We start from the raw sequence: 26937 nt of genomic DNA, 5'->3' as shown, positions 1-26937 counted from the left end.
GGCCTGCGGCCTGCACCCCCTCGCGGAGCAGACATGCGGGGTGACCCGTGGCCGCTCCGCGTTTTCTTCCCCAGACCCCGCACATGGCTCCCCAGGCCCTTCCCATAGCCGCTCGGCTCCCGCCCAATTCCATCGCCGTGGAAGAAACAGAAAGAAATTCATCTCGGTTTTAGAGGCGCCGGCCCATCCTGGAAGGCTCGGCGGGTGTGCTCTCTGGTGGCCCAGGGAGGGGGAGGCCCACGGGGAGATGCCGGGACACCGTGGTCCTCGGTGCTGGGTGGGGGTGAGGTAAGCATTCACCTCGAGTCCAGGTGCTGCTTCAAAATGTACCCCAGCCCGTGTTCTGATGCAACAGCACCGCAGTGTGGTGTGCGCTTCTCACCACGCGTCACCTGCTATTATCTCACCTAATATCTACACTTATATTTTCAAAGGTACAAATAGCCACGAGGCGGTAGAATGAAAAGGGAGGTGATCTCACTAGATTGTACGTGCAAAACACTATTTCTTCTTCCAATATCAGTTCTCCCCAGGAAGACTCACTGGCATTTATAATAAAATATCTTAAAGGAAAACCTTATTTAATATGAAACAAGACACAAGCCTTGAACACACAGACACCAAAGCGCATTTACTATGCTCTGTCTGCATGTGATGTGTAAGAAGCCAGAGGAAACTTTGTATCATTTAGGAAGACTCTTCAACAGTCATCTTATACAGTAATCTTTGAAGCTACAGTAAACACATACCATGTAACCATATTATCTTGCCTTTATAAAAATGTTTATTTATTTTTGAGAAAGGGAGAGTGTGAGTGGAGGAGGGGCAGAGAAACAGGGACAGGGGATCCCAAGCAAGGTCTACACTGTCAGCCCAGAGCCCGATGTGGGGCTTGATGAAGTCACGGACCGTGAGATCATGACCTGAGCTGAAGTCAGACGCTGAGCTGCCTGAGCCACCCAGGCCCCCATTTCATCTTTCCTTTCATGTAAAGCACTAAGTTAGGAAGGACACCCGGGGTCGTGCCCTACAAAGCGCAACAATTATTTTTATCATCCAAAGTGGCTGGCCAGTAGTCTTTACTTCTAGCTATATGAGTTCTATTTTAAGATAAACCCAATAGGGGCCTTGCGTGGCTCAGTCAGTTGAGTGTCTTGACTTCAGCTCAGCTCATGGTCACAAGATTCATGAGTTTGCCCGCGTTGGGCTCTGTGCTAACAGCTCGGAGCCTGGAGCCTGTGTTGGATTCTGTGTCTTCCTCTCTCTGTGCCCCTTACCCCACGCTCGCTCGCGCTCTCTCTCTCAAAATTTAAGAAACACTAAAAAACTTAAAATAAATGCAACAAGTGCAAAAACCCCCTTTGGTTGTATTTGAATTGGACGAAAGTCTGCACAATGCTGTGTGTGCTGCTATGTTAATGGAATACTTAGGGTAGGAATAATGCCCTTGGAATACAAAGCTCTTGTCTAGGGGCAGAAATGGACCCTCGCCCTGATGGAGGCCGGGGGCTGGGCACAGGTACTGATGCAGCTCACACCGCTACGGTATTCAAATGCTGACCACCCTCACGAGCAGTTCGCAGCCCTTTCAAGAAGTTTTTGGTGAACTGCCTTCATTCTGCAGGTTGAGAGGAGGCCCCTCAGTAGCAGGAACAAAGTGAAACACCCTGACATTTCACAGCTTCTTGACGGACGTCCAGGCTGGAGGAAAGGGGAGCACCCGCCCCCGGACACCGGTTCCCCCAGCAGAGGCTGCAAAGCGTGGCAGAGCGCGTGGCTGGTCTCGGAGTGTCCCGCACAGAACCCGACCCGGCAAGGTGACAGTGCCGAGTGCTCCGTGTGTGGCACTGAGCTCTTCTCAAAGAGAACACAAAGAGGAGGGGAGCTTGGCCATTCTTCCCTGTGATGCAGAGGGAGGGCTGGGCAGTAAGATTTAATGTATAGAAGCCAGAAACTATCTGGGCCAGGCAGAACCCATCTAATTAGAATCATTTTATCCTCCGCGATGGGCGGGATGCTTCCTACAGAGTCACAGGGTACTGAGTGGGGGTGGGGGAGGAGGGAAGAAAGACTGTTTAAAGCAAAACAGTAGCCTGTTTAACCAGAAAGCGGGGTTAAGGAAGCAGATATCTGCTCTCCGGGTCTCCACAGCTCCATTCATCTTTGCTCGTCCTCTGTGGGGCTACATCAACACTGGGCCAATGCGCTGGTTAGATTTCCTCAGAATAAAAAGAAATCCTTCACTCTCCTGTGTGAAGGGGAGGGTACGATTCTTTTAAGAGCAACAGCAACAACAACAAAAAAGCCATAAACTTTTATAGAAAATAAGAATATAAGTAAAGAAGAATCCTGGCTCTCAAGAGAACAGTGCGTTATCCTCTGCCAACTTCCTTGTTCACTGACGGGCTAGAAAGCGGATGATTTATTGTGCGCAGTGAAGAATACTGCGTTTGGGAACCGTTCAGCCTGGGCTCTATGTTCTCCGCAAAAATAAAACGGAAACTTGAAACTGAACTTCTGACACCGGTTGAGTGCTNTAAATGTTTATTTATTTTTGAGAGAGAGAGACAGAACATGAGCAGGGGAGGGGCAGGGAGAGAGGGAGACACAGAATCTGAAGCAGCTCCAGGCTCTGAGCTGTCAGCACAGAGCCCGACGCGAGGCTCGAACTTGTGAACCACAAGACCATGACCTGAGCCGAAGGTGGACACTTAGCCGATGGAGCCACCCAGGTGCCCCTGGTGCTTTTCCTTTTACTTCTCCATGTATTTCTTCTCTGGATGTCTGTCTTTTAATGCCTTTTTGAATGTTAGTGTTTTCCAGGATTCTGACACTTAATATCTGAGTAAACTGTGCAATAATATTTAATATATAGAAGCCAAAAACTATTATTTCCTGGCTTCAGCAATACTATATACATGAATGACACCTAACTCCACATCCCAGGCCAAGAAATCTTTGCCAGAGAAGCAGATCATTTTGCCAAAGTCCTCTGGCCAGCCCCCAGTGGGTCCCGTAAGCTTTTCAAACTCAAATGTCCAAAATGGTACCCGTCAATATTCCCACAAAACCCGCTCATCTTCCCGTCTCCCCTGTCCTGGAAAAATACAGCCACTTTCACCTAATTGTGTGTGTCACCATCCTAGTCACTAAATTCTTCAGATCATCATTTTGTACCCCTTCAAAACTAGGTCTTCTACCTGAGTTTTAATTCAGAAGTTCATCACATCTCTTCTGGATTTCTATGATAGTTACCTATTCAGTCTTTTTCTATCTTACCCAACTACAATCTATCCTCCGCTGGTCTGTCATATTGGTTTTCAAAAGTAAAATCAAGACAAAAAATGTTACATTACCCATGTGACATCCAAGCCCCAAATCCCTCAGGTTGTCAACAGCTTGTAGTCTTTTGTTGAGTACGGCAAACCTTCAACATCCGGTTCCCTCTTTCTCTCCACCATGATTTCCAGCTACTCACTCATATTTCTCCGGGCTCCCAGAATCATTTTGTGCCTTATCAGCCCTTTTAAATCTGCAGAGGCCATTCCCTTGGCTTGGAAAGTTTCCCTCTAGCTCACCTGGCCTTATCAGTTAGAACACAAATGAAATCACCTCCTTGGAGGAGTCCTGTTAGGTTTGAGGCAGAGGCTGTCTCCCTGTGTTCCCACAGTTTAGTAGGCCTTACGGTGTACTTTCCATTAACTTTCATGCTTCCGCAGGAGCTAACACAGTGCCTGGAAGATACCAGGCTCTCCATAAAAAGCTGAAACATGACTGGGCTCCACAGGCATGACGTGAGCCTCATCCTTCTCGGATTCTTACTGATGATCCATTATGTGTGCAATGGGAATTTGATCAGTAACTTGAAAGATCACATTTTCAAGTGGCCACCTCATTTTTAGGGTATTTTTATTCATGCAGGTGGCTTAAAGGTAGATGTTGGCTTATGGGTAAATGATTATATCTATTCGTAAACATTTCTAAATGTGTGACAACCATAAAGTCACTTTCTTGGCAGCAAGATGGCAGCTGACATTTAGTTTTATCTCCAAAAGTGTTTTTCTTCTTAGTAAACTATCGACGTATTGCCCTCAACATGAATGCTATGAAGGTGAGGGTAGCAGGTGACTAGTTCAATTATTTTAAGGCCGTGTGAAAAGAATATTTTTTCTGTATTTCTGTCCTTTGACATCAGAGGTACTCCTTTGGGGGCTTTTAGTACTGAAATTCAAGATATCGCAAAGGTTCTCATAGATTTAAGTCTGCTAACAGGGTCAAAATCTTTTCAAAAATTTATTCACTACACATAATTGGTTTCTTTTAGGGTAAAAAACATAGATCCGAGTAGCAATAAAATATTAAGACAAAACAGTAACCATCGTTTTCAAAATAATGTTAATTCTGGAACTTGAGAACTCTAAAACTGACATGTTGTAAAAAGGCAAGATCATCTTATAAAACAGGAAATATTTATATAAATAAGGCTTAAGATTTTAAAAGCATTTCCCTGATACAGATGATCATGCTTTATCAATTTTAAAGAAATGAACAAAAACAAGGGCTGTGCTAATTATACACACCATACATTTCAGAGGAATTAAATTATTCACCCGACAAAGGTCCTAACTGGTAAATGCACATGGATAGGGTCCTTGCACAGGGAAGAGTTAGCAGTGTTTTTCAGACATTCTTCATATGGAAGAGTTAATATTACATTAGATATAGGACATCTGATACTTGAAAGAACACAGAAATCAGTGAAATCACCTCTAAATATCAGTAATTGATACCAAGTCACTATTACAATATATCATATATAATATGGAGTAAATGAGTTTTTGTAAAAAGTTGTTATGACTTCTTTGGTATCGCTAAGTCTAGAACTGAACCTACGGCACCTGAGGTTTTAAAGGGGGAAGTTTGACTGTGAATAGAGCGAGTGATAGAGCTGTAGAGGGGTCTGCTGAGATACCTCCAAGGCACCAAAACACAAGAGCGCTACAGTTTGAAACTCAGAATCAACTGTGGGTCTGTGCAGGGCGTTGGTGAGATGGGAATCGGATCACCAAATTGTTTTGTGAGTGCTTTAATATAAGGTGTTGACCAACTTGTGGGAATTTGTAGAAGAGATGATTGATTAACAGTCTGAGGAAAATGGAGAGAGACAAGATTATAAAAACTAAATGTACTGTTCGTTGACACAGGAATTAAGTACTTGATGTACACTACTTATAAAATTTTTCAGAGAGTTACTTAGGGGGATAGGATACAATTTTCTAAGAATTCAAAATGCGTCACCATGAAGGGAAAGAATTGTTTACAATGCTCCCTGGGGACAATAACTAAAAGTCAGGGCATGAAATTGAAAAACGAAAAATGTAGGCTCTGTATCTAGAGTTTTCCCAATAGTGGTATCTAGTAAATTGTGGAATGGCCTCACAGTGAAAGGAGTGGAAAAGCCATGCTGTAAGCCATTTCACACAAGAGTGGACAAAGTATTCAAAGATACACCTTTGTAAAGAAAGCTACACAACCGCTGTGATGGAGACTATCATGAACGATCCACTAGGGCTTTCCATTTCTGCCTTGGGAAGCGTTATGTGTTTTCCACTGAGCATCTGTCTTCTTTTGTGAATATATTCCTTTCCCGGCTTTAGTTTTATGTTTATTACTTCAATCTCTTTGGATTTTATTTTTCCAAAAGGCCTCTGGTTTGTAAATCCTGTTATTTGCCTGGATTATATTTTATGAAAATCATGCTTCGAAGTTAATATCCTGAGCTCTCTATAAGGAAACTGCTTGGAGGAAAAAGCAATAAAACGCTTAGAATTTTAATCCATTTTACAATGCACTCAGAAGTGTATACACCTAGTTGTAAAGTCATTGCCTTTAAGAGCTGATGAGGGAGCAGAAAGGGGTTTTGCTATTTTATTTATGGTATCAGTCCTATAGTAGGATTTTCTCTTTTAGCCACTTAAGAATATGTCACCATTTTACATTTTATGAAACCCCGATTCTTCTGCTAGGAGCGTTTATTGATACGCATTTTCTCTTACATGACAATTTATGGGGAAAAAAGAAGAGATATGTGATAGTTTTTACACATTGAAAATAACTGCTTAATCACTTATGCTAATCTCCGTTATATTCCATATGTATTCACATCTCATCGAATCCTTGGCTAGACAGACGTGTGTTGTACATTTCAAACACCTGGGCAAAGGAACGAAGGCTAGCACGTTACCTCTGTGTCTGTATTCCATCACAGGGTAAGACCCATTTAAACTCTTAAGGAATTCTCTGCCCGTAAAGCCCTTTCTTACTTCACAAATAAGAGGGCAGCAAAGAGCACTTCGGTGTAATGTTTAGAAGCTCAGGTCCTTTGTTAGTTCCACCAGCCTCAGACTGGTTGTTGTGGGAATATTTGCTGCATGAATACATGGAGTAAAGCATGCTCACGGTAAAGAGGGTCATATAAGTGAAGAAATGGTTAAGGGAGGCTGTGATCTGTGCTATTTTCCCTTACATTGCAAAACCCCTCCCCTTCCTGCCTTTTTGTTGAAGTCCTAACAGGTCCTGTGCAGTCCCATGTCTCCTCAAAGCCCCGTCTCTAAAATACTCCAGGAAATGACAAGGGTAGTTTTGGGCAGTAAGATGTATATACGAGGCTTAGAGCAGAATTTCTCAAACTCAGCACTACTGACCCTTCGGGTTGGATAATTATTTCTGCTGGGGCCGGGGAAGGAGGTGATCTGCACACTGTAAAATACTGACCAGCAATCTGGGTCCATAACCTGCCCAATGCCAGTGGATTCCCACCCCACCGTCCCCACCCGCTGTGACAGACACTAGTATCTCACGGCCGGGGGAGAGGAGAGGAGGGACCAGCCCTGGCTTGGAGCACGGTGGCAAGTTGGGGGCGAGCCGCTGGACTCACCTGCCTGTTGGCTCTCCCCCTCTTACATCTCCAGGGCCCTAAGCAGAAGGCCGTTCTTCTCCCCAGGAAGAGGCACTCTACGCTCCCTTACTGAGAATGTCCCGGTGATGGGTTCACATCTGATTCTACGAGCCAAGGACAGGAGGTGAAACGGAATGGGGCAAATATTCACACGTTAAGACATCGTCAATTAGGATAAGCAGTCCTCTCTCCAGGGGTATAAATGTGGGCATCCCTCCACTTCATGCAGCACACGCAACCTGGGCATGCTGTGTGGACAGGTCTAAAGGGGGTGCCCAGTTTCTGTCTGTCTAGCTTCAGTAAACTGGCCAATGTGTAACGTAACTGTCACCAAAGCCTGACAATAACCACTCATTTGATCATAAACACTGTGATTTCTTAGAAATCTGGAGTGCCGGGTGTGCCAGGATGCAGGGAGCGAGGAGCCTGGCCGAAGCGGGGAGCAGGCAGAGACCAGGCACTTGACGGAGGACCNGCTCAGGTGTGCGGTTACCGTAGCTCATGGAAATCCCCGAAGGGTTTAAAGGAGGTGAACGTGGCACATCTGTTTGGATCTGAGGCCCAGAAAGTTCTCTTAGGCTGGGGGCAGAAGAAAGGGGGGGGGTTCAGAGACAACACTTGCAGGCAGAGAATCACGGAAGGAAAGAGACCCTTGGGTGTTGCCCAGGGAAGGGATTAGGTAGCCGTATGCAGGCTGGCAGAGAAAGAGAGAAAACAGGGCTCCCAGAGAAAGAGATTATTAAAAAGTTAAAAAGGGGGGGAGGGCGCCTGGGGGCTCAGTCGGTTAAATGTCCAACTTCGGCTCAGGTCATGACCTCACGGTGTGTGGGTCTGAGCCCCGCGTCGGGCTCTGTGCTGACAGCTCAGAGCCTGGAGCCGGTTTCCGATTCTGTCTCTCTCTCTCTCTCAAAAATAAACATNGTGGGAGCGGGTCACGCAGCGGGTTCTCCATGATTCTTCTGGATCAGCCACTTCAGACCCTCCTGGGAGTTAGCGGACGTGAGTCTCACAGGCAGGCCGAGCGGTATGCGCGTGTCGTGGCTCCACTGTGGTCTNCGGGTCCCCTCCACCTGGAAATCCAGGGCAGGGCTGGGAGGGCCCCAGCCGTCACTCACGTGCTTGAGGGTGATGTGACGCATTCTGTATGGAGATTTTTCTTTTCCCTCAACGTGTGATGGCTGAGGCCACCAGCCTAGATTAGGAGGCAGGAGCCTTTCAAACTGAATGTGTGGAGAAGCAGAGTTGACCGAAAGTAAAGGTTACACATCGATGTGAAGAGGGAAGAAGACACAGGAACCACATAGACGCGTCCCCAGGCCCGCAGCGTGCCCAGCCCGGGAGCCGGGGGGAGACGGGGCGGCGGCAGGTGCGGCCCCAAACGCCCAGACACCCTGACGTGCATTTCCCCTACAGAAGCAGAGGAGGAGAACTTCTACGGATGTTTTTTAAATAGCAAAATAGAAGAAATTTTAAGTCAAGGTCAGAACAACGACGTCAGCAAAATGGAATCTGGTTTACCGACAGAAGCAAACGGGGGACGAACCGGGATGGCGTCTATGAGGTACGCAGCTGTTTTGCTTTCTTTCTCATGAGCATTATCACAACACAACACAAATACCGTCTTTTAAAGTGGCCCCTCTCCTACGCCTCCACATAGGACATGAAGTAACGGAAGACATGAGCTGGCATGCTGTTTGATTTGAAGGGAGCGTGGAAGTGAGAGAACTAATTAAGTGGTCTCTTTATGGGGCTTAAATATATTTACATGATGTAAGTGTGAATTGAGTTTTAATGGCATTAAGAAGCACACTCTACAATATCTGAAAACTACGTGGTGCATTTACATTTTACAAAGTGCTTTCCCAGGCCTTACCTTGTTTCATCCTCCTATGGGCTGGGAGATGTTCATGGCATGTTCCAGAAGCTTACGGATCATGAATTCCTTTAGGGACACTTACTATCGCAGGAGAAGGCAGGAAAGCAGACAGGTACAAGCGAGGCTCATCGCTGTCTGTGAAGTGACCCTAGCCCCGTGACACCTCAACAGGAAATGTCCACCCACAACGCACAAGCGCTGTGAAATCGCAAGGGTGAACTCGGCATGATTCAGGCGAAGTCAGCAGCAGATGCAAACTTAGGGATGGTATCGTCAGAGAACAGTATGACCGCTGGAGCTCTGCTTATACGGTAAGAATTCTTATCAAAGGAAATAGTTCCTAACGGAGCAGCACTTCACAGCCAGCAGAGGGGCTTTCACAGAGAAGAGTTCCGCACACCCCTTCCCTGAATTCCGTTTCAGTAAGTCCCAGGTAAGTTCTGAGCACCTAAATTTAAAAAAATAACAACCCTTCTATGGTTCTAATGCAAACACTTGATTAGGAGTCACTTTGTTCGAACTGTGATGCTTCAAGCTGCCTAAATCATACTGTACAGCTTAAGCCTAAACTGCCTCTGGCGATTTTCCTCGTTTAGCTTTAGGATTTATCGTTTTAAATGCCATTAACTTGGGATGGGTTAGGCTGTAAGCTGTTCTCAGTCAGTGACTCACTTAGTTCTCTCTGCTTGGACTGAGTGAGTCCCCACCTTTGCCTTGGTCCTGGAACTGCTCCCTCTGTGGCTCATTTCCTGACCACCTTCTCTTTCCATGAGGCACAATGACTTTCTTCTCCCCTCCCATAACCTCGGGCTTTGCATTTCAGCCTCTGCTTATCACCCTGTCTTAACTTGACTGTCTGGAGGGCAGGTTTCCCATCTTACGTGCAGGCCCAGGACCAGGCTTGAAACTGATGTAGAGATAGAAAGCTGCAGAGATAAAGGAGTGACTGGAATTCATTACAGAATTAATTTGAGCCTGGCCTACTTGAAAGATTTGACAGTGGTTTCCATTTGTGAGGAAAGAACTTTTGGGGCAGAGGTGAGATGAGCTGGGAGTCAGAGCTGTAGACTACTCCAAATCCTTTGTGGGGGCACAAAACATTAGATCTTTGTCATTCTGCCTACAACTGACCTTAGAAATAGCCATTTTGTCTTCATATTGATGATAGCATATATTTTTGTTACACAATAGAAGCTCTTTCAAAAGGCACAGAAGAAAATGGATCATTTACAGCTGTTTATTCTAACTAATTAAATCAAAATTAAGTGCTGGTCTGAAATCTGAATTTAAAGCTCTGCCTTTATAACTGATTTTCTTTCTAAAAAATTTTTTTTTGTTAAGACTATGCATTCATATTTATAAATAGTTTTTAACAATTAAAAAATTTTCTGGGTCACCTGAGTGGCTCGGTTGGTTAAGCGTCTGACTCTTAATTTCAGCTCAGGTTCCTATGGGATCAAGTCCCCTGTGTTGGGCTCACAGTGAGTGTGGAGCCTGCTTAAGATTCTTTCTCTCTCTCTCTAGGTTATCACTATCACTAAATGAAGTAAGTTTCTACTACAGATTCATATTTCTTTTTTTGTCTGTTCTAGAGATATTTATTGTACAGGTTAAAATACTTGGAGGTTTAGTGTCTGAAATTTTCTCCATGAAAATAGCCAGTTTTAGCATTTCACGGGGGAAAAAAATGCCAGAAGATCGCATTGAGTACTTGTGGCCTTGAACGGCTAACCGCTTAAGAGATCTGACTTGTGTTTGGGCCACAGGAATATTTTAGATGCTATTTGCACAGTGTTTTGTAGAATTAGGTAAGGAATGAATGTCTTCCTACAGCAGTGACATCAAGGAATTTTTCAAATCCAAATATACTACTAAAATTACAATCTTTCTATTGAAAGCATATTTCCAGATATTTATTTTCAGGATCAGTTCAAAAGGGACAAAGGCAACGTGTATCTAAACTAGTGTAATGGAAGAGAGCCATTAATGGTGCTTTTCCAATGCCTGTCCCAGATCCAGATCAGCCTCAGGGCGTACGCAGGTTTCCAACCCCGCACCAGAATCACAGCACACGGCCGCTCCTAGGTCTGACCTTATTCTTAGGCCAAGATCGCCAGTGTTCATCCGGTTTAACATGCTGCACACTCACTGTTGTGTCCTCCCTGCAAATTAATATATTGCGACCCAACCCCCCATGGTGATGGCCCTGGGCCTGTGGAGGTGACAAGTGCATGAATGGGATTAGTGCCCTAATAAAAGAGAGCTCCCTCACCCCTCTGCCACGTGAATTTACAGCAAAACGACAACCAACTATGAACCAACAAGCCAAATCTGCCAGTGCCTTGAACTTGGACTTCCCAGGCTCCAAAACTGAAAAATAAAAAATTTTAAGCCATCCAGGTATTCTGTTACAGAAGCACATATGGACTTAGACACAAGACCTCTTAACCTGGAAATACTTAATTAGATTCTAACCTTCTGAGGCATTTTAATGGTAACAGTAATAATAATAGTTCCACCTGTTGCACACCAAGTGTTTATCAAGCCCGTACATCTCACAGGTAATCCTCAACCGGTTTTATGATGCAGGTGGATCCTTCTGACTTTGCGAATGAGGAAACAGCAGCGTGGGCAATTTAAATGTGTGTCCTGGGTCTCTAAGATCATACGCACATGTGAACTTGAGTGTTCCTGATTCATATATCCCCTGTCCTGCACAGAAAACCTCAAAAACATGAAACGTATGGCTTTGAGGGGTCTTAAAAACCTGCAAAGCTCTTGAGGCCTTAGCAAAGACCCTCAGAATAAGAGACTGTCAAGACCTCAAAGACATTTTTGCCATTATCTGAAAAAACTTTTTTTAACATTTATTTATTTTTTGAGAGAGACAGAGAGACAGAATGTGAGCTGGGGAGGTGCAAAGAGAGAGGGAGACACAGAATCCAAAGCAGGCTCCAGGCTCTGAGCTGTCAGCACAGAGCCCAATGTGGGGCTTGAACTCGTAGACTGCGAGATCATGACCTGAGCCGAAATTCGATACTTAACTGACTGAGCCCTCCAGGAGCCCCCAGTTTTGCTATTATTATGAAGCCCGTGGTCTGTCCAGGCTGCTGACATTCTTCATGAGAAAGGTCAGCTCAGAAAATGCACTAACAGAGGGCCCCAGCCGTGCCTGCTGTGATGTCACCCTGGCACAGTGCGAAGTGAGAGCTGCTGAAGTCAGGCTGCTCCTGATGCACTGACATGCTCCTTGAGGTGAGCACGTGGCAGAGACAGACTTCAGAGTGGAACACCTGCTTGCCCTCCACAGCTCCCTTGACCTCGGAGCCCAACAATGGCTCCCACTCTTCCACCCTCACATCCTCCCCCTGCAATGCCCAGTGAGTCCTGGACCTAAACAGCTAAGGGCCATTGGTAGGTTGGTAAGACTGCAAATCTTACCAACGTAAGACTTAGGTCTGGAAAACCACAGGCAATTCACCCATAGTGCATCTTTACAATCTCTGGCATTTGCTTTTATAGTTTTTACTCCAAACTATCAGATGCATCATAGGAACTCGATGAATACTCGCTGGTTCAGCTCAATTAAACATTTCAAGACTGACTTAGAAAAATACTCTCAGACGGACCTTCAGGAATAAGCCACTCGCTGCCCTCAAGGAGAGTGAGTGAGGCCTGTACAAGGTTCTTATGGGTTAAAAAAAGACTCCAAAGAAACGTATCAAAATAGTCATAGTAGTTATATTTGGGTGACGGGAATACTGGTGTTTGTTTTTTCTTTTTTTCTTTATTACTGTTAAACACATTTCCCAAAGTATCTGGGATACATGTACCTTATTTTTTCTTTATAAAACTACAGCGTCGATAAAGGACCAACCATCTGGATGCCTGATGAGGGGACAAAGTATGTGCAGTTGAGGAGCTAAGCAGTAGTAGTTGTGACATGAATATGCTCTGAGAGAGGAGGGCTAGGAGTTTTGAGGACAGATGTAGGTATGGACATGAAAATTAAATGCCAAGGATTTCAGGTGGAAAACCCGGAGGTTGTTAGGAAGAAGAGGGAATTGGATGGATGTTATGTTGGGGTCAGAACATGGAAGGCTCTCGTGTGAGACGTTTTACAGGAAACTGAAGGTGAGGAGCAGAAGGGGGAAAGACCAATCAGGGAGTGATGAGCAGGGCCCAGGCAAGAAGCAATGATTACCTGATTCTTCGTTCATGTATCTCTCTCTTTCAGGGGTGGCTCCATGCCTTTTTCATCTTTTTTATCTATTTATTTTTTTGCCTGGCTGACTCCCATTTTCAACTGCAAAATAAGGTAAGAGTCACTTTGAGCCTGTAGCTCAGCATTTTCACAGGTGACAGAAGCAATGTTGAATGGAGGTCAACCTTAATGGGTCACATTCCCACAGATGAAGGGAACATGACGGGCAAGTGTTTTCAAGACCAGAGGAGTCTTGTCTATACGAACAATTTCTGATTCCTTTGTTCAGCTAGGACAGGAGACTGGTGTTTCCCTTGAGTTCCAGGGACCTCCACTTACCAGAGCAGCGATCCCTACAGAGACGGAGCAGGTTGACCAGTTCTCCGTAGAGCCACAGTGCAGGGACTGAGTTCCCAAGGACTGTTACCAAAGAAGACCGATTGAAAAACCAAAGCGTAGATCACCGTGGGCTTGGACCCTTCATGGAGCACACAGCTCTCTGTTGGCTGCTCTGTAGGAGAAACGCTTCTGTCTCTATTCCCGCCTCAGTTCACAGATACGGAGACATCAACAAACATTTTTGGTCTCTTTCATCACAAATTTCTCCCCTTTATTCTCTTCTTCCCTCCTCCTCATCCCCATTTCCTTGTTTCTTTCTTGGGCTGCCTGCCTTGGACTCCCACTGTGAGGAAGGGTCTCCCCTCTCCTCCACTTCCTGGGCCCACCTGCGAAGAAGTACAGGTGGGCATGGAGTTGGCCATCCTCACCAGCTCTCCTGCCTGTTTGACTATTTGTGACCAGACCCACATCCGCCCCACAGTGGGAGTGGCTCTTCAGTGTTCCCCAGTCTCTTCTATGGACCCTGACTCCTCAGAAGCACCCCTGGGTGTGAACTTGCGTCACAGAAGTACACACCCCTCTGGTTCTGGGTTCCAGACACATTCTCAACTCTAGTTTTACAAGGATGTCTTGAGCTTCGGCATTTCTTGGAATACTGTTAATAAAGCTGCTCTTTGGTGATTTTTTGGCTTCTTGTGTCTCTCTTTTACTGGCTAGAATAATGGAAGTACAGTGCGTGGTTAGCAACCTTCACCTCCAACACCCTGAATGAACTCAACAGGATATCCTGACATGCCTTGTATGCATGTACTGTCTTTGCACCTTTATTTAGGCAACACCCTCTTCCCAGGGTGTTTCTTCCCGCCTGACCCAGGCCAGTGAAAGGGAACAGAATCTGTGACCCCAAGATATGTCACTTTGGCATAAAGATTATTTTGAGCTGAAGGCAACTGAACAGAAGAGATGAAGAGCAAGCTCTCTGCCCTCCCCTACCTGCCTAGAAGCAGGATGTAAATTTGTAAAGGTGTCCTCCCTCCCCTCTCTACAAAGTCCGTCACCAGGGACAACTCTGGACCCTTGTCAGCCTAGAGCGGCACCAGAGGAAGTTTCCCAACAAACCTGACCAGCTGGCCTCAGCTCCCACGAGCTCCCGTGTCCTTTGTCTTGCCCCTTCTCCAAAGATGTTTACTTAAGATGTTCTAGAATCCCCACCTGCAACACCCCTTTGAGCTACTCATCACCCAGTGCTCCCAAGCGGATGTGAGACACATGTGTTAATATGCTTGTTTTTCACTCGTTGTTCTCGCTTTTGTTGGCCTAACCTGCGGGGTCCCAGACCCAGAACCTCGGAAGACATGGGGGGATTCTCTTCCACCAGCAATGCCTGTCTGCACGAAGTCAAGTGCTCCCCTTGCCCAGCGGCCCCGAATGCCCCCCCACATGCCATCACCACGATGCCCAGGGCCATTGCCAGGTGGCTTTCTCCCGCACAGGATTACCATTTCCTTTTTATTATCCACACTGAGTTCTCAGAAATATCTGCCGAATTTATAAGTGAGCATTATGTACAGATATTTTTTACAGAGGTTTGCTTCATAGCTCTCCAGGAAAGAAATACTGCTCTGCTTTAGGCATATTCTAAATATGCAAGCCTTTCCTAATTTAGTCAAATGGCTTTTTCCTTCATTTTTCTCCTTTGCTCCAGCTACCAAAATACTGGTGCATCAAAGAGCACGGTTACGGAGAGAAAGTTATAGGTATATAAAGAAGCACAGCCATTTACAGTTTTGACAGCTTTCTGGTTCTCAAGGACAAAGGCTGACTTGTAGCATGCCCGCATAATTAAATACTAGATCAACGGGATACGGCCCTCCAAGTGTCATTAAACAGCCTCTCTCAAAGCTGGAAATGTGTTTACTCAGCACACAGGGAGTCGTCTGCTCATGTGATCAGCACATGGGGTTTATGAGGAAAATTAATTACAGTAGTAAAGGATTATTCAAACGCTGTGTTGGAAAGGACTAGTCAATGTGGAAGAAAATGTCCCTGAAGTCAGATAACAACCACAGATAACACACATGAGGCTCCTCGCTGCCTCTATGGACCCACGGGACATTGTGGGTCAGATGTGGGTATTCCCCGAGATTTTATGCACAATTTTAGATACATTTATTTTTCTTTGGAGGGTCCACAGCTTTCATGGCTCACAGACGGTGCCTATGTGTGAGCTCTGTGACCAGAGGCAAACTCCTAACCTCTCTGGTTTACAGTCTCATTTGTAAATTTATGTCACCTGTGTTCACTGCCTCACCTGTAAAAATAAGAGGGCTGGCCAAGCACTAGACGTCTAAGATACCACAACTCCATTCTACATTTTTCTTGAAACCCGTCTTCATGCAGTGCCCAGGTCAGCAGCAGGACACTGATTACTCACCACATGCCGGGGCCGGAGTTAAACCCTGCATACACGATGCCTCATACATTTAATCTTCAAAGTCATCCAAATGGGTGGATGCTATCATTATTATGTTTTCATTATTATTATTTTAAAATATATTCTCCTCCTCCCCCTCCTCATTAGGACGGTGTCAAATTAGAAGTTCTTTGACAGCAGGAACTTTGTACACACTCCATCCAGTGTGTATCCTACAGCCCAGCACATACTACATGCTCAATAAAAAACCTGCTGACTAATGCACTGAAACAAATGCATGACGGGCACAAACTCCCGGAACTGGGCAGATACTATTATCATGGGATTTCGTTCCACCTCATTTTTTTGGCTCCTCCTGTTTCTTTACTCTCTCTNTTTTTTTTTTTTTTTATCTACCTCCTCCTCCTCCTCCTCTGTTCCACACCCCTACCTCCTGCAAGAGCTCAACTCGCCCTTCATGGCCGTCACCCACAATTTGCTTCCAGAACCAGCCACACCCTTCCAGAAATTATCCTTCACTCCAAGATTCTGCTAAAGTTTGCTCTTCAGTCTCTCACGAATTCTATTAAAGTCCTCACTATGTGTTCAGGTTTTAGGAAAGCGATCTGATTAAAACACCAAGTTCATTCACCCCTTCCTAAGAGACTCCAGCCTCCTCAAAACGTTCTATGTAATTAGCGAAACTTCAAGGCATTTGGAAAATTTCACTGAGAACATTTATCTGCCCATGCCTACAGCGTGCAGCCACGTTGACACTCGGTGTCTGGACTTAGCGGCCCCTGGTCCAAGTGCTGGGGCCTTGAGGGACGCACGACTCCGGCGCTGGGCTGGGACATCCGTCTCACGCTGGTCTGCGGGCGGTGAGCTCTCCCCTCTCACGTCTGCCCCCGGCCAGGCCTGCATGGCGAACTGCTCCTGTCCCACCAGTCTCCCCTTTTCNACGCCCCGGCCGCCCATTACTACCTTTACTGAACTTCAAATAATTTGTTCGTTTCCCTATTGACTTATGCATTTATTGTGTTTCTTCCCACTACCAGGGGAGCTCCTCTGGGAGACACACTCGGCTTGTCTTTTCCAGGATGGATCTCCATCCAGGGCGCTGGGTGGAGCCGGGTCTGGCTCACAGGAGGTATTCAGTCAACAACGTCCCAGCCCCCACACCTGCAGTAGGACGCATATGAAAGGAAGAAAGTGACGGGGACAGCTGTCCTGCTGTACGCACAGTGCGGGCTGTGTGGCCAGAGCACCATACATGTTCAGAGTGTCAACATTCCCATCTGCCTGGGAACATTAACATAGCATTTCCACACGTTTTACACAGAAAGTGAAGGTGTCCTTCACTCTCCAGCCCTGAGAGTTCGGGGTGGGGAGGAAGGGTGACAGGCTCACACCATTAGTTTGTTTTTCTTTAACCAACTGGTAAGTTTTAGTTAACAAAATTAGAATCTGCAAAATTTGTTTTAATTGGGAATCCCATCTTATTCAGCTCCTGGGTATTCCCTCCTGTTTCCTCTTCTTTCCTTTCTTCCTTTTCTTCTTCTATTTGGAATAATCATTTATACTGCAAAACCACAATGCATGCAAAGACTCAATCTCAATGGAAATCTCTCTTTTATTTTAATAGTTTATTGTCAAGTTGGTTTCCATATAACACCTAGTGCTCATCCCCACAAGTGCCTTCTTCCATGGCCATTACCCCCCTTCCCTCCCCACACCCATCAGTCCTCAGTTTGTTCTCAGCATTCAAGAGTCTCTCATGGTTTGCCTCCCTCCCTCTCCCCCACTATTTCCTTCTTCNTTAGTTTTATGGATTGTTTCCTTTGCCGTGCAGAAGCTTTTAATCTTGATGAGGTCCCAGTAGTTCATTTCTGCTGTTGATTGCCTTGCCTTTGGGGATGTGTCAAGCAAGAAATTGCTGCGGTGGAGGTCAAGGAGGTTGTTTCCTACTTTCTCCTCTAGGGTTTGATGATTTCCTGTCTCACATTCAGGTTCTTCATCCATTTTGTATTTATTTTTGTGCATGGTGTGAGAAAATGATCTAGTTTCATTCTTCTGCATGTTGCTGTCCACTTCTCCCAGCACCATCTGTTAAAGAGGCTGTCTTTTTTCCATTGGATACTCTTTCCAAAGAGTATCCCACATTTGTGGGTCCAATTCTGAGTTCTCTATTCTATTCCATTGGTCTATGTGTCTGTTTTTGTGCCAATACCATACTGTCTTGATGATGACAGCTTTGTAGTAGAGGCTAAAGTCTGGGATGGTGATGCCTCCCGTTTTGGTTTTATTCTTCAATATTGCTTTGGCTATTCGGGGTCTTTTGTGGTTCCATACAAATTTTAGAATAGTTTGTTCTAGCTCTGAGAAGAATGCTGGTGCAATTTTGATTGGGGTTGCATTGAATGTGTAGATTGCTTTGGGTAGTAATGCCATTTCAAGTCTATTTATTCTTCTTATCCAGGAGCATGGAATGTTTTTCCATTTCTTTGTGTCTTTTCCAGTTTCCTTCCTAAGTTTTCTATAGTTTTCATCATACAGATCTCTTGTATCCTTGGTTAGGTTTATTTCTAGGTATTTTATGATTTTTTGTGCAATTGTGAATGGGATCAGCTTCTTGATTTCTCTTTCTGTTGCTTCATTGTTGGTGTATAAAAATGCAACTGATTTCTCTACATTGATTTTGTACCCTGCAACTTTGCTGAATTCATGGATCAGTTTTAGCAGGCTTCTGGGGGAGTCTGTCAGGTTTTCTATGGAGAGTATCATGTCGTCTGCGAAAAGTGAAAGTGTGACTTCCTCTTTGCCAATTCTGATGCCTTTTATTTCCTTTTGCTGTCTGATGGCTGATGCTAGGACTTCATTCAGCACTATGTTAAAAACAGTGGTGAGATTGGACATCCCTGTCATGTTCCTGATCTCAGGGGGGAAGCTCTCAGTTTTCCCCCTCAATCTCAATGGAAATCTTAACTGCACTGCATGAAATTCATTCAAACTACAGAGATATATAGTTAAGCAACTGGTCTGATAAAATTGCTTTTTAATTGTTCATAATAGGTACTAGCAGATTTCACGTAATGAAATAAACTAGAATTTTTTCATAAAGAAAGTGTTTTTTTTTTAAATTTTTATCTCTGAGAGAGAGAGAGAGAGAGAGAGATTGAGAGAGAGAGAGAGAGGCAGCATGAGCAGGGGAGGGTCAGAGAGAGAGGGAGACACAGAATCGGAAGCAGGCTCCAGGCTCTGAGCTGGCTGTTAGCACAGTTTGACGTGGGGCTTGAACCCACGAACGTGAGATCATGACCTGAGCTGAAGTTGGATGGTTAACCGACTGAGCCACCCAGGTGCCCCAGAAAGGAAAGTTTTTGAATAGCTTTAAAATGACTTAATTTTTTGTTTTTGATTTTTTTTTAAAAAAATGACCCTTACATTAAACACATGTGTGCGCCACATACAAACTCACACAAATAAATATTTTTATGCTTGTTACAATGTGCAGTAAAATACTTCTACTGCGGACAAAGGCAGTGGGTTAGGGTCAGAGGTGTGTATCCTCGTGCCTGCACGCTGACCTCCACACTGACAGCTGGGCTGTCAGCACAGAAATGCCAAGTTCACCTGGCATCGGATATGCTGATAATACCCATCACGATGACCATAAGAAGAAGAGCAGTTATCTGAGTAGTTAATAAGTTCCAGGCAGAATAGTAGATAAAAGTTCTCCAGTTTAAATGTTTTTTATGTTTATTCATTTTTTGACAGAGAGAAAGACAGAGTGCAAGGCAGGAGGGGCAGAGAGAGAGGGAGACACAGACTCTGAAGCAGGCTCCAGGCTCTGACCCGTCAGCACAGAGGCCAACGCGGGGCTCAGACCTACAGACCACAAGATCACGACCTGAGCTGAAGGTGGAAGTTTAATTGACTGAGCCACTCAGGTGCCCCAAAAGTTCTCTAATTTAATCCTCACAACTACTTAACGTCAGGCAGTATGATCATCATGTTACAGAGGAAGAAATGTAGTCAACGGGAGAGCTGAGCTTCATCCCCATGCCTGTGGCCTTCTGGAAATCCACCAGGAGCCCTGTAACTGGATACCTTTCCAATGTCCTACTCAATGGTCTTCACAAACAGGTTCCTGACATTCCCCAGCACAGTGAGTTTGAAGTGGGAGAGCCTAATTTATTTAGACAATCACACCTTGCTAACAAGGATTTGATAACATTATCCATTCTGCCTAATTATGCCCTCTGAAGTTTACCTGTTCTCCTAAGTAGAGTGAAATAAAGGAAAAAAGCCTGAGCAGGAGAGCAAAAAATGAAAATAGGCAATGCTAATGAATCATAATTTATCTGGAAAGAGGCAACTCAACAAATACACTAGTAAGTACGGATAAGGAACTGTGTAGAATACACACAGGAAGAGAATACTTGTCCTGCCCTTGAACCATTCATTATCATTGCTGAAAATAAGACAACAGGCTTAAAATGGAGTCACTCATGCTAAGGGCCATGTGACCAAACTGAGACCTAATTATAGTCTGGTTTTCCCCAAAATGGACTCTTAACTCAGTCAATCTGGAATCTCACAATCAGCACTAGTTGTATAATTTAGCGGATATACCCCTGCTGTCTTCCAAAAACAAGTAGCCTTGCAATAACGAACTCCTCTTTTTCGGTGCAGAACTTCCTTGTTCCCGCTCCTTTCTGCCTATATGGGTCTTCCAGGTCCTTCCTGTTGGCTAGCTGGTATGCTGCCTGATGACTAATCATTGAATAAAGCCAACAAGATCTCTAAAATTTACTCAGTTGAATATTTTAAACATCATTAATCTGGAAGAGACAGATATATACACAATTAATGATTGTAAAGGTAGGATAATTAGCACCATATTTATTGACCATTTACTATATCCTAGGCACGGCACTAAGTATTTCTTATCATTTAAAAACCTCACACCAGCCCCAACCATCATCATTTTATACATGAGAAAGCAAAGAGTAAGAGACCTGTTTAACATTAGTAAGTAGGGAACCTTACTCGATTCAAAGCAAGCTTTACAGCAAAACCCTGGTCCCCTGAGGCTGCGCTGCCTTGGTCTACGAGAGACTGTGACAGGTACCGTAAAAAAAAAAAAAGGTAGATGGAATCCCAAGCACATCAAACAAAATTGTAACATGTGAACCACTCCTAACCAAAAATAAGTGATCTTGATGTTAACCATGAGTCTCCCACACTTTGGTGGAATTAAAAATTCAGCAAAGATGCATGCGGGACTGGGTATTTGCAAACATATGACGAGCACAGATCACATAGATGTGAGTCCACGGCACAGGACTCCTGTGGTCCTGAGCACTGTGACACGCACTCTAGGGAAACTCCTTGTGCATCCGGGGAGTCACTGAGGTACAAGGAAGAAAGATGTGTCATGCGAAGCAGACAGGTGACAAGGCAGAGACGAGGAGGTGGGCCTGACCTACCCAGAGGGCCAGCCGCCATTTTCCAAGAGCACACTCACTCCTCAGGAACTATTCTCGGCCCAAATTTCCCTAGAACCTACCATGCCCTAAGGTAGGCATTGCAAAACAGCTGCCTGCGACCCTTATCAAAGTTTTGTGGGTCTGGGTAATATTGTAGAAACAATAACTTAGATATACTTAGAGAGGGTTTGCCATTTTTAATCCCTTGTCCCTGTATTAGCTTAGAGCTGGTCAGCTTCAGGTTTTAGCCCCAGTCTCTGTAGCACTTGACTTTACAAACACTGCCTGTTTAAAGTCTCTGCAAGAACAATTTAAACATAAATCAAATGATCTTCCCGTAGCGCCTGGGTGGCTCAGTCGGATGAACATCCAACTCTAGATTTTGGCTCAGGTCATAATCTCATGGTCCATGGGTTCAAGCCCCATATCGGGCTCTGTGCTGGCATTACGGAGCCTGTTTGGGATTCTCTCCTCCTCTCCTGTTCCCCAGCTTCCCCCTCTCTAAGCAAATAAATACACTTTAAAAAATAAAATAATATAAAATGATCTTTCCAATACACTGGTCAAGCCACAGTGATCTATTACTATTGAGCAAGAATCAAATAGAAGAGGTTTATGAAAAGCCACACAGATCTTTGGGGCACCTGGGTGGCTTAGTTGGTTAAGCGTCTGACTTCAGCTCAGGTCATGACCTCAAGGTTCATGAGTTCAAGCCCCATGCTGGGCTTTGTGCTGACAGCTTGGAGCCTGCAACCTGCTTTGAATTCTGTATGTGTGTCTCTCTCTCTGCCCCTCCCCTGCTCATGCTCTGTCTCTCTCTCTCTAAAATAAATAAACATTAAAAAAAAAAAAAAGCCACACAGATCTACATAGTCCGCACACCCCTGAAGGTTAAGCTCATTCTACATCTTGGAATGCAGCCACCAAAGCTCTTTGGCTCTAGTTGATCCATGCCTTGAGGAGCAGGAAAGGAGCCTGGACCTATTCTCAACAAATGCAGACCTAGAGACCAGTAAGGCAGTACCCAGAATATTGTAAGTACTCTCATTCCTAAAGCCCACAAGTGAATGCCCTGGCAGAGTGAGCGAGTGGCGCCGGTTTCCAGTCAGATGCAGACGCCACTCAATATGTCGCTTCACGCTGCCCAGGAAACGACAGGTGAGCCAGCACCGTGACCTCGAACACCTCCAAACTGGACCATTCATTCTCCCCCAGATCCACACCTGTGCTGTGTTCTCCACAGAAAAAGAGTAATTTTGCCTTAAAGACATTGTATCAGAGTTAGGGTGTTTCTAACTGACTTGCAGCCATTCAACTTAGGCATAAAGTGTCACAGAACATCTACCTATTAGCACTAACAGTGCTTGATGTTTTAAGGCAACCAAAGGCCTTGCGCTGCGCCTACCCATCATCATTCCGGCGCGCCAGGCCTGCGGAGCCCGGGAGTGGTGGGGATCAGATGCGGCACCGAAGGCGCCAGAAGACTGAGGTGGAGAAACCAAAGGTTCGCACTTGACTTTTAGCGCTGAGTAGCACTGATGCGTTTGCAATAATGTAAATCTTGCTTGATGGATTACTTTCAAATTACAATGGAATCAGCATCACCTCATGCTATTTTTTCACTTATTCTGATGTAGAATTCACTTAGCATTTAATAACTCACTATAATGCAAAAAAACAAAACAAAACAAAACAAAAAAACCCTACATTAGAGATAAAAGGTGTTTTCTATCCTAAATTTAACTCACCGGAGGGGGGGAAAACACACACACTCCATCCTTACACTATGTTCGGTTTTGACATCCATACCTTGAAAAGGGATGGAGACAAACTGAACGGGAATGAAACGTGCTCAGGGGAGAATAAAAAGGCAACATGCTAGTTCAGGGCCATCTAGATAACGGACAAGTAAAATTACCCCAGTGTCTCCCTGAGCCGACTCACAGAACCCGGTACGTTCGTCTTGGCTCATTGTTCTCCCTTAATACAGCTGTTGAAGTAACTGTCCCCTCTACCAGGTTACATGCTCCGAGGGGCTCAGGAACCCTGTCTGTCCGCTCACCTCGGCATCTCCTATACCCGTCAGAGTCTGGCAGTGAGTGGGGACGTCACAGTGTCTTATTAATACCGACCGAGTAGACACCTGACTGCACGTGCCCGACGACTACAGTGGAGATTTTGATTCCGTAAGAGGCTGAGCTTTTTCCAACAGTGAGAACACGCAGAGGCGGGAAGGGCTGCGGAGGTGTGAAGCGGAGGTGAGGCCACAACCACGCACGAGCGGAGCCAACACAACAGAACCAAACTTCTGGGTCTGCTTTAGGAACTTCAGGAATTTTCAGACTCTGATCCATGATCCTAACAGAGACCCTTCCCAAGTGTGGAGAATGTAAACTAAAATCGTCCAGACGCTTCTCTGTGGCTGGGATTACACAGACCACTTTCTGAACCAAAGATCCTCAGCTCTCACATGCCTTTTATTTGGCTGTGCGTTTACCTTGCTGTAGCTGAACCAGAAGTGACACTGCTTTACTATAAACCATTTTACTGTTTCTATTTACTCTGCATAGACCCAAGGGTTGGTTTAATAGATCCAAAACGGTAACCGTGCTGGCCGTGAGGAGGGAACGAAGCTAACCATGGAGAATTAATCAAGCTCACCCTCACACCCCCGCATGTAATCACAGAAAGCGATCTCTATACTTCATGAAACCAGTGTCTGCTCTTAATCACAGGGTGGTGAGCACACTTACCACAAAAGAATAATAAATCTTGAATCCAGGTTTAGCCACGAAGTAGTCATCAGACTTGAATGTTATTTTAATGTGGTTTGTCCTTGAGGTTATCCGGGGGGGGACGTCCCTGTGTCCGCACCACCGCCCTCTGATTATGGTACTGGTCTCAGACACGTCTTCAACCTCCACGAAATCATACCTAGGTTCAATGTGACATAAACAAACGCATTCTGATTACAGGACGCCTTGAAATTCATACTTCACTGAGAAATTAAAAGTAACATGTGATTTCTCACGGCCTACTGACTAACTTGAAAAATAAAGCCTGTAGAAATTTTTAAAGGAGAGCTAGTCTTTGGGTTACGTCTTTCAAATTCAAACGTCAATAATCTGAAAGAACGCTTCTGCACATTTAGCCGGGAGCACTCCCAAATCAACAATAATCAAAATGGGCCACTTCCTGAGCATCTGCCTTATAAGGGTTTCCTAGGAAAAGTAATAATTATAATCTGTTGTCCTATTTTTGGAGATCCAGCTTTAATTATATGCCCAAATATTTACCATATAAAGGTTTTCAAATTCCCACTTTTAATTAATTCACCACATCCAGTGCTCCCTGAAGAGATTATCTGTATCTATACAGCATGTAGAATCAGCATTTTATTCTACCTCATTAAAGAAAATAAATAGTAAAATAAAATAAACACCTCTCTTCCCTTTTGGAAACCTTCGTTTGCAAGGATCCTATCAAAATAGGATTTGAAAAGCATTCCGACTTGGGGGAGGGAAGTGCCCTGGGCAATACTGGAAATATCTGGTTAAACCAGGGTGTGGACGAGCCGAAGGTCACGGTGCTGCTCTGACGCTGGGGGAACCACAGAATGCCGGGCTGACAGGTGGGGAAGGCCTCTTTCCATGTTCCATGTAACCTTCCCATCGCACAGCAGACTGTCTGCAGGGGCGCAGCGAACAGCCTCCGAGGACCATCCATTTACCTTATTTTCAGACGCTCCAAATCTTGAGACATTTCACTGTGAGCTGAACTATCTATCTGCTTTCAGTTCTTACTCTGCCTCTCCCCAAATGACTTTGAATGCTACAGTCACAACGCAGAGGATGGGCACTCTGGGTGAACGTGGCGGGAGACTCAACCCACTTGATTTCTTCTGCACGACTGCCCGGCGGGATCAGCTGGAGAAACATGGCAGCTGGATACGGAGAAAGTCCACCAGGCGCACAGAGCTCCTACTGGACCGGGCGGGGTGGTGTAAGGCCAGGGTGAGCCCGATGACATCATGACTACGCTTCGTTGACAGTGCTTGGGGGGGGAGGGGCCTCCTGTCCTGTTGCCTCAGTTTCCTTCTGAGCAAAGTAAGAGGTTTATACAAACTCGATGGCTGGGTATCTCCTGGGTGCTGTATAAATTAATTACTTAATGTTCATATGGTGCTTGGAAGGTGAGAGGCACTCACAAAGAATCATTATTCAAGCAATAAAACATTACAATGTAAACATCAAGGAGGCTTGGGAACAGATGGCTAGGAAATCAATTGCATTGCATTTTATATACAGTAGCTGTAAATCAGAGCTACTGCAGAAGAACGAGTGTACCTGAAATTTGTTAGTAACACCAGCGCGGTCACTTTCACGTTTTGTTGAAAATACATGGCTTGGTTTCTCCTCGGGATGAAGTCAGTGTCTGGGAGGCTCGAGGCTCTGATCTCGTTCCCTCCTTCCTCTCTCCTTCCCCGCCTCTTACTCCTCTATCTGCCTCCATAAATATTGCGATGCAAGTGGAGCTGATGAAAGGTCCAGAGAGGAAAGCACCCTTAGCGTCTTCCATTTTCAAGGCCTGGAGGCAGACAGGCCCCTCTCTTCTGGGATCAAAATCTCAGCTCCGCAGCGCGACCTGGCCTCCCTGTCACGTGTCACCTTTTATAGTCCTCAAAACAATTTTTTTCGCGCCAACTCTTCTTGCAGCCCAGAAAGCAGTTCTCCCTTCCGGGGCGGGAAGACACAGGCCCACTGGGGTTGGTTCTCCTGTAAACTGGGTCTGGCTCTTGCCGCCCGTATCTGGCTCTGCTTTCCGGCATATGTGACCTGCTGTGGCCCCGCACAGGACGGGTCACTGCTGTCATTCTTGAAAACACAGCAACATAATAAAAGCTGTCAGCATAACACACATGTGACAGAGGACAGCCAAATTTGAGGCACCCTCTTTTTATGATTCAAAGGAAGATACAGCTCAGCAGAGCGTGGGCAGTGTGGGGCCCGGGCGTGCAGGCAGGTGCAGAAGGGACAGAAAATCCTCCCCGTCGCCTCCGTGCTAATGAAGCGACTATGCTGTGGGCAGACAAAGAACAGGCAGGGCGTTCTCTGCTCACTGCTTACAAGGGGAAGACGGTCAAGAAGAGATCTGGTCTTCTGCTGAACCCGGAAAGGACAGGAAACGGACCGTCTGAGGGCAGGTGATGTTTCTTTCTTCTCTGAGGCCCAGGATGTCAGGGTAAGGCCCTGACATGGCCCTCGCTGTCACCGTCTTCCTGTGCGTGGGTTACAATGACCAGAGCCCTGCAGGGCTGGACGTTCCTTACAGCCCATGGCCGGCTTGCCCCAGAGCCACGTGACGTGGTCGCGGGTGACGTAGGGTACTGGGTGCATCTACCAGCTCAAGGCCCGGCCAAGAGAGGGCCCTCTAGGGTGCTTGGGTGGCTCAGTTGGTTAAGCGTCCGACTTCGGCTGCTCAGGTCATGATCTCACGGTTCGTGGGTCTGAGCCCTGCGTCGGGCTCTGTGCTGACAGCTCAGAGCCTGGAGCCTGTTTCAGATTCTATGTCTCCCTCTCTCTCTGCCCCTTGCTGTCTCTCTCTCAGAAATAAATAAAAACATTTAAAAAAAAAAAAAAAGAGCGAGAGAAGGTC

The 26937-nt window shown here is 45.6% G+C and overlaps 1 protein-coding gene across 1 annotated transcript in view; it reads right to left on the bottom strand.

Annotated features, from left to right (window-relative positions):
* PDGFD (platelet derived growth factor D) overlaps window positions 1-26937 on the bottom strand; it is a 100000-nt gene that overhangs the window by 39912 nt on the left and 33151 nt on the right. The window contains exon 5 of the mRNA XM_077770008.1: window positions 24036-24216. Coding sequence (XP_077626134.1) covers window positions 24036-24216 — 181 coding nt within the window. The remainder of the gene's footprint in view (window positions 1-24035; window positions 24217-26937) is intronic.

The sequence above is a fragment of the Crocuta crocuta genome, unplaced genomic scaffold, assembly GCF_008692635.1.
Source record: "Crocuta crocuta isolate KB4526 unplaced genomic scaffold, BGI_CrCroc_1.0 scaffold80, whole genome shotgun sequence".
Taxonomy (NCBI): domain Eukaryota; kingdom Metazoa; phylum Chordata; class Mammalia; order Carnivora; family Hyaenidae; genus Crocuta; species Crocuta crocuta.
The sequence above is the reverse complement of the archived record's forward strand: the minus strand, read 5'-3'. Positions and strand labels throughout refer to the sequence as shown.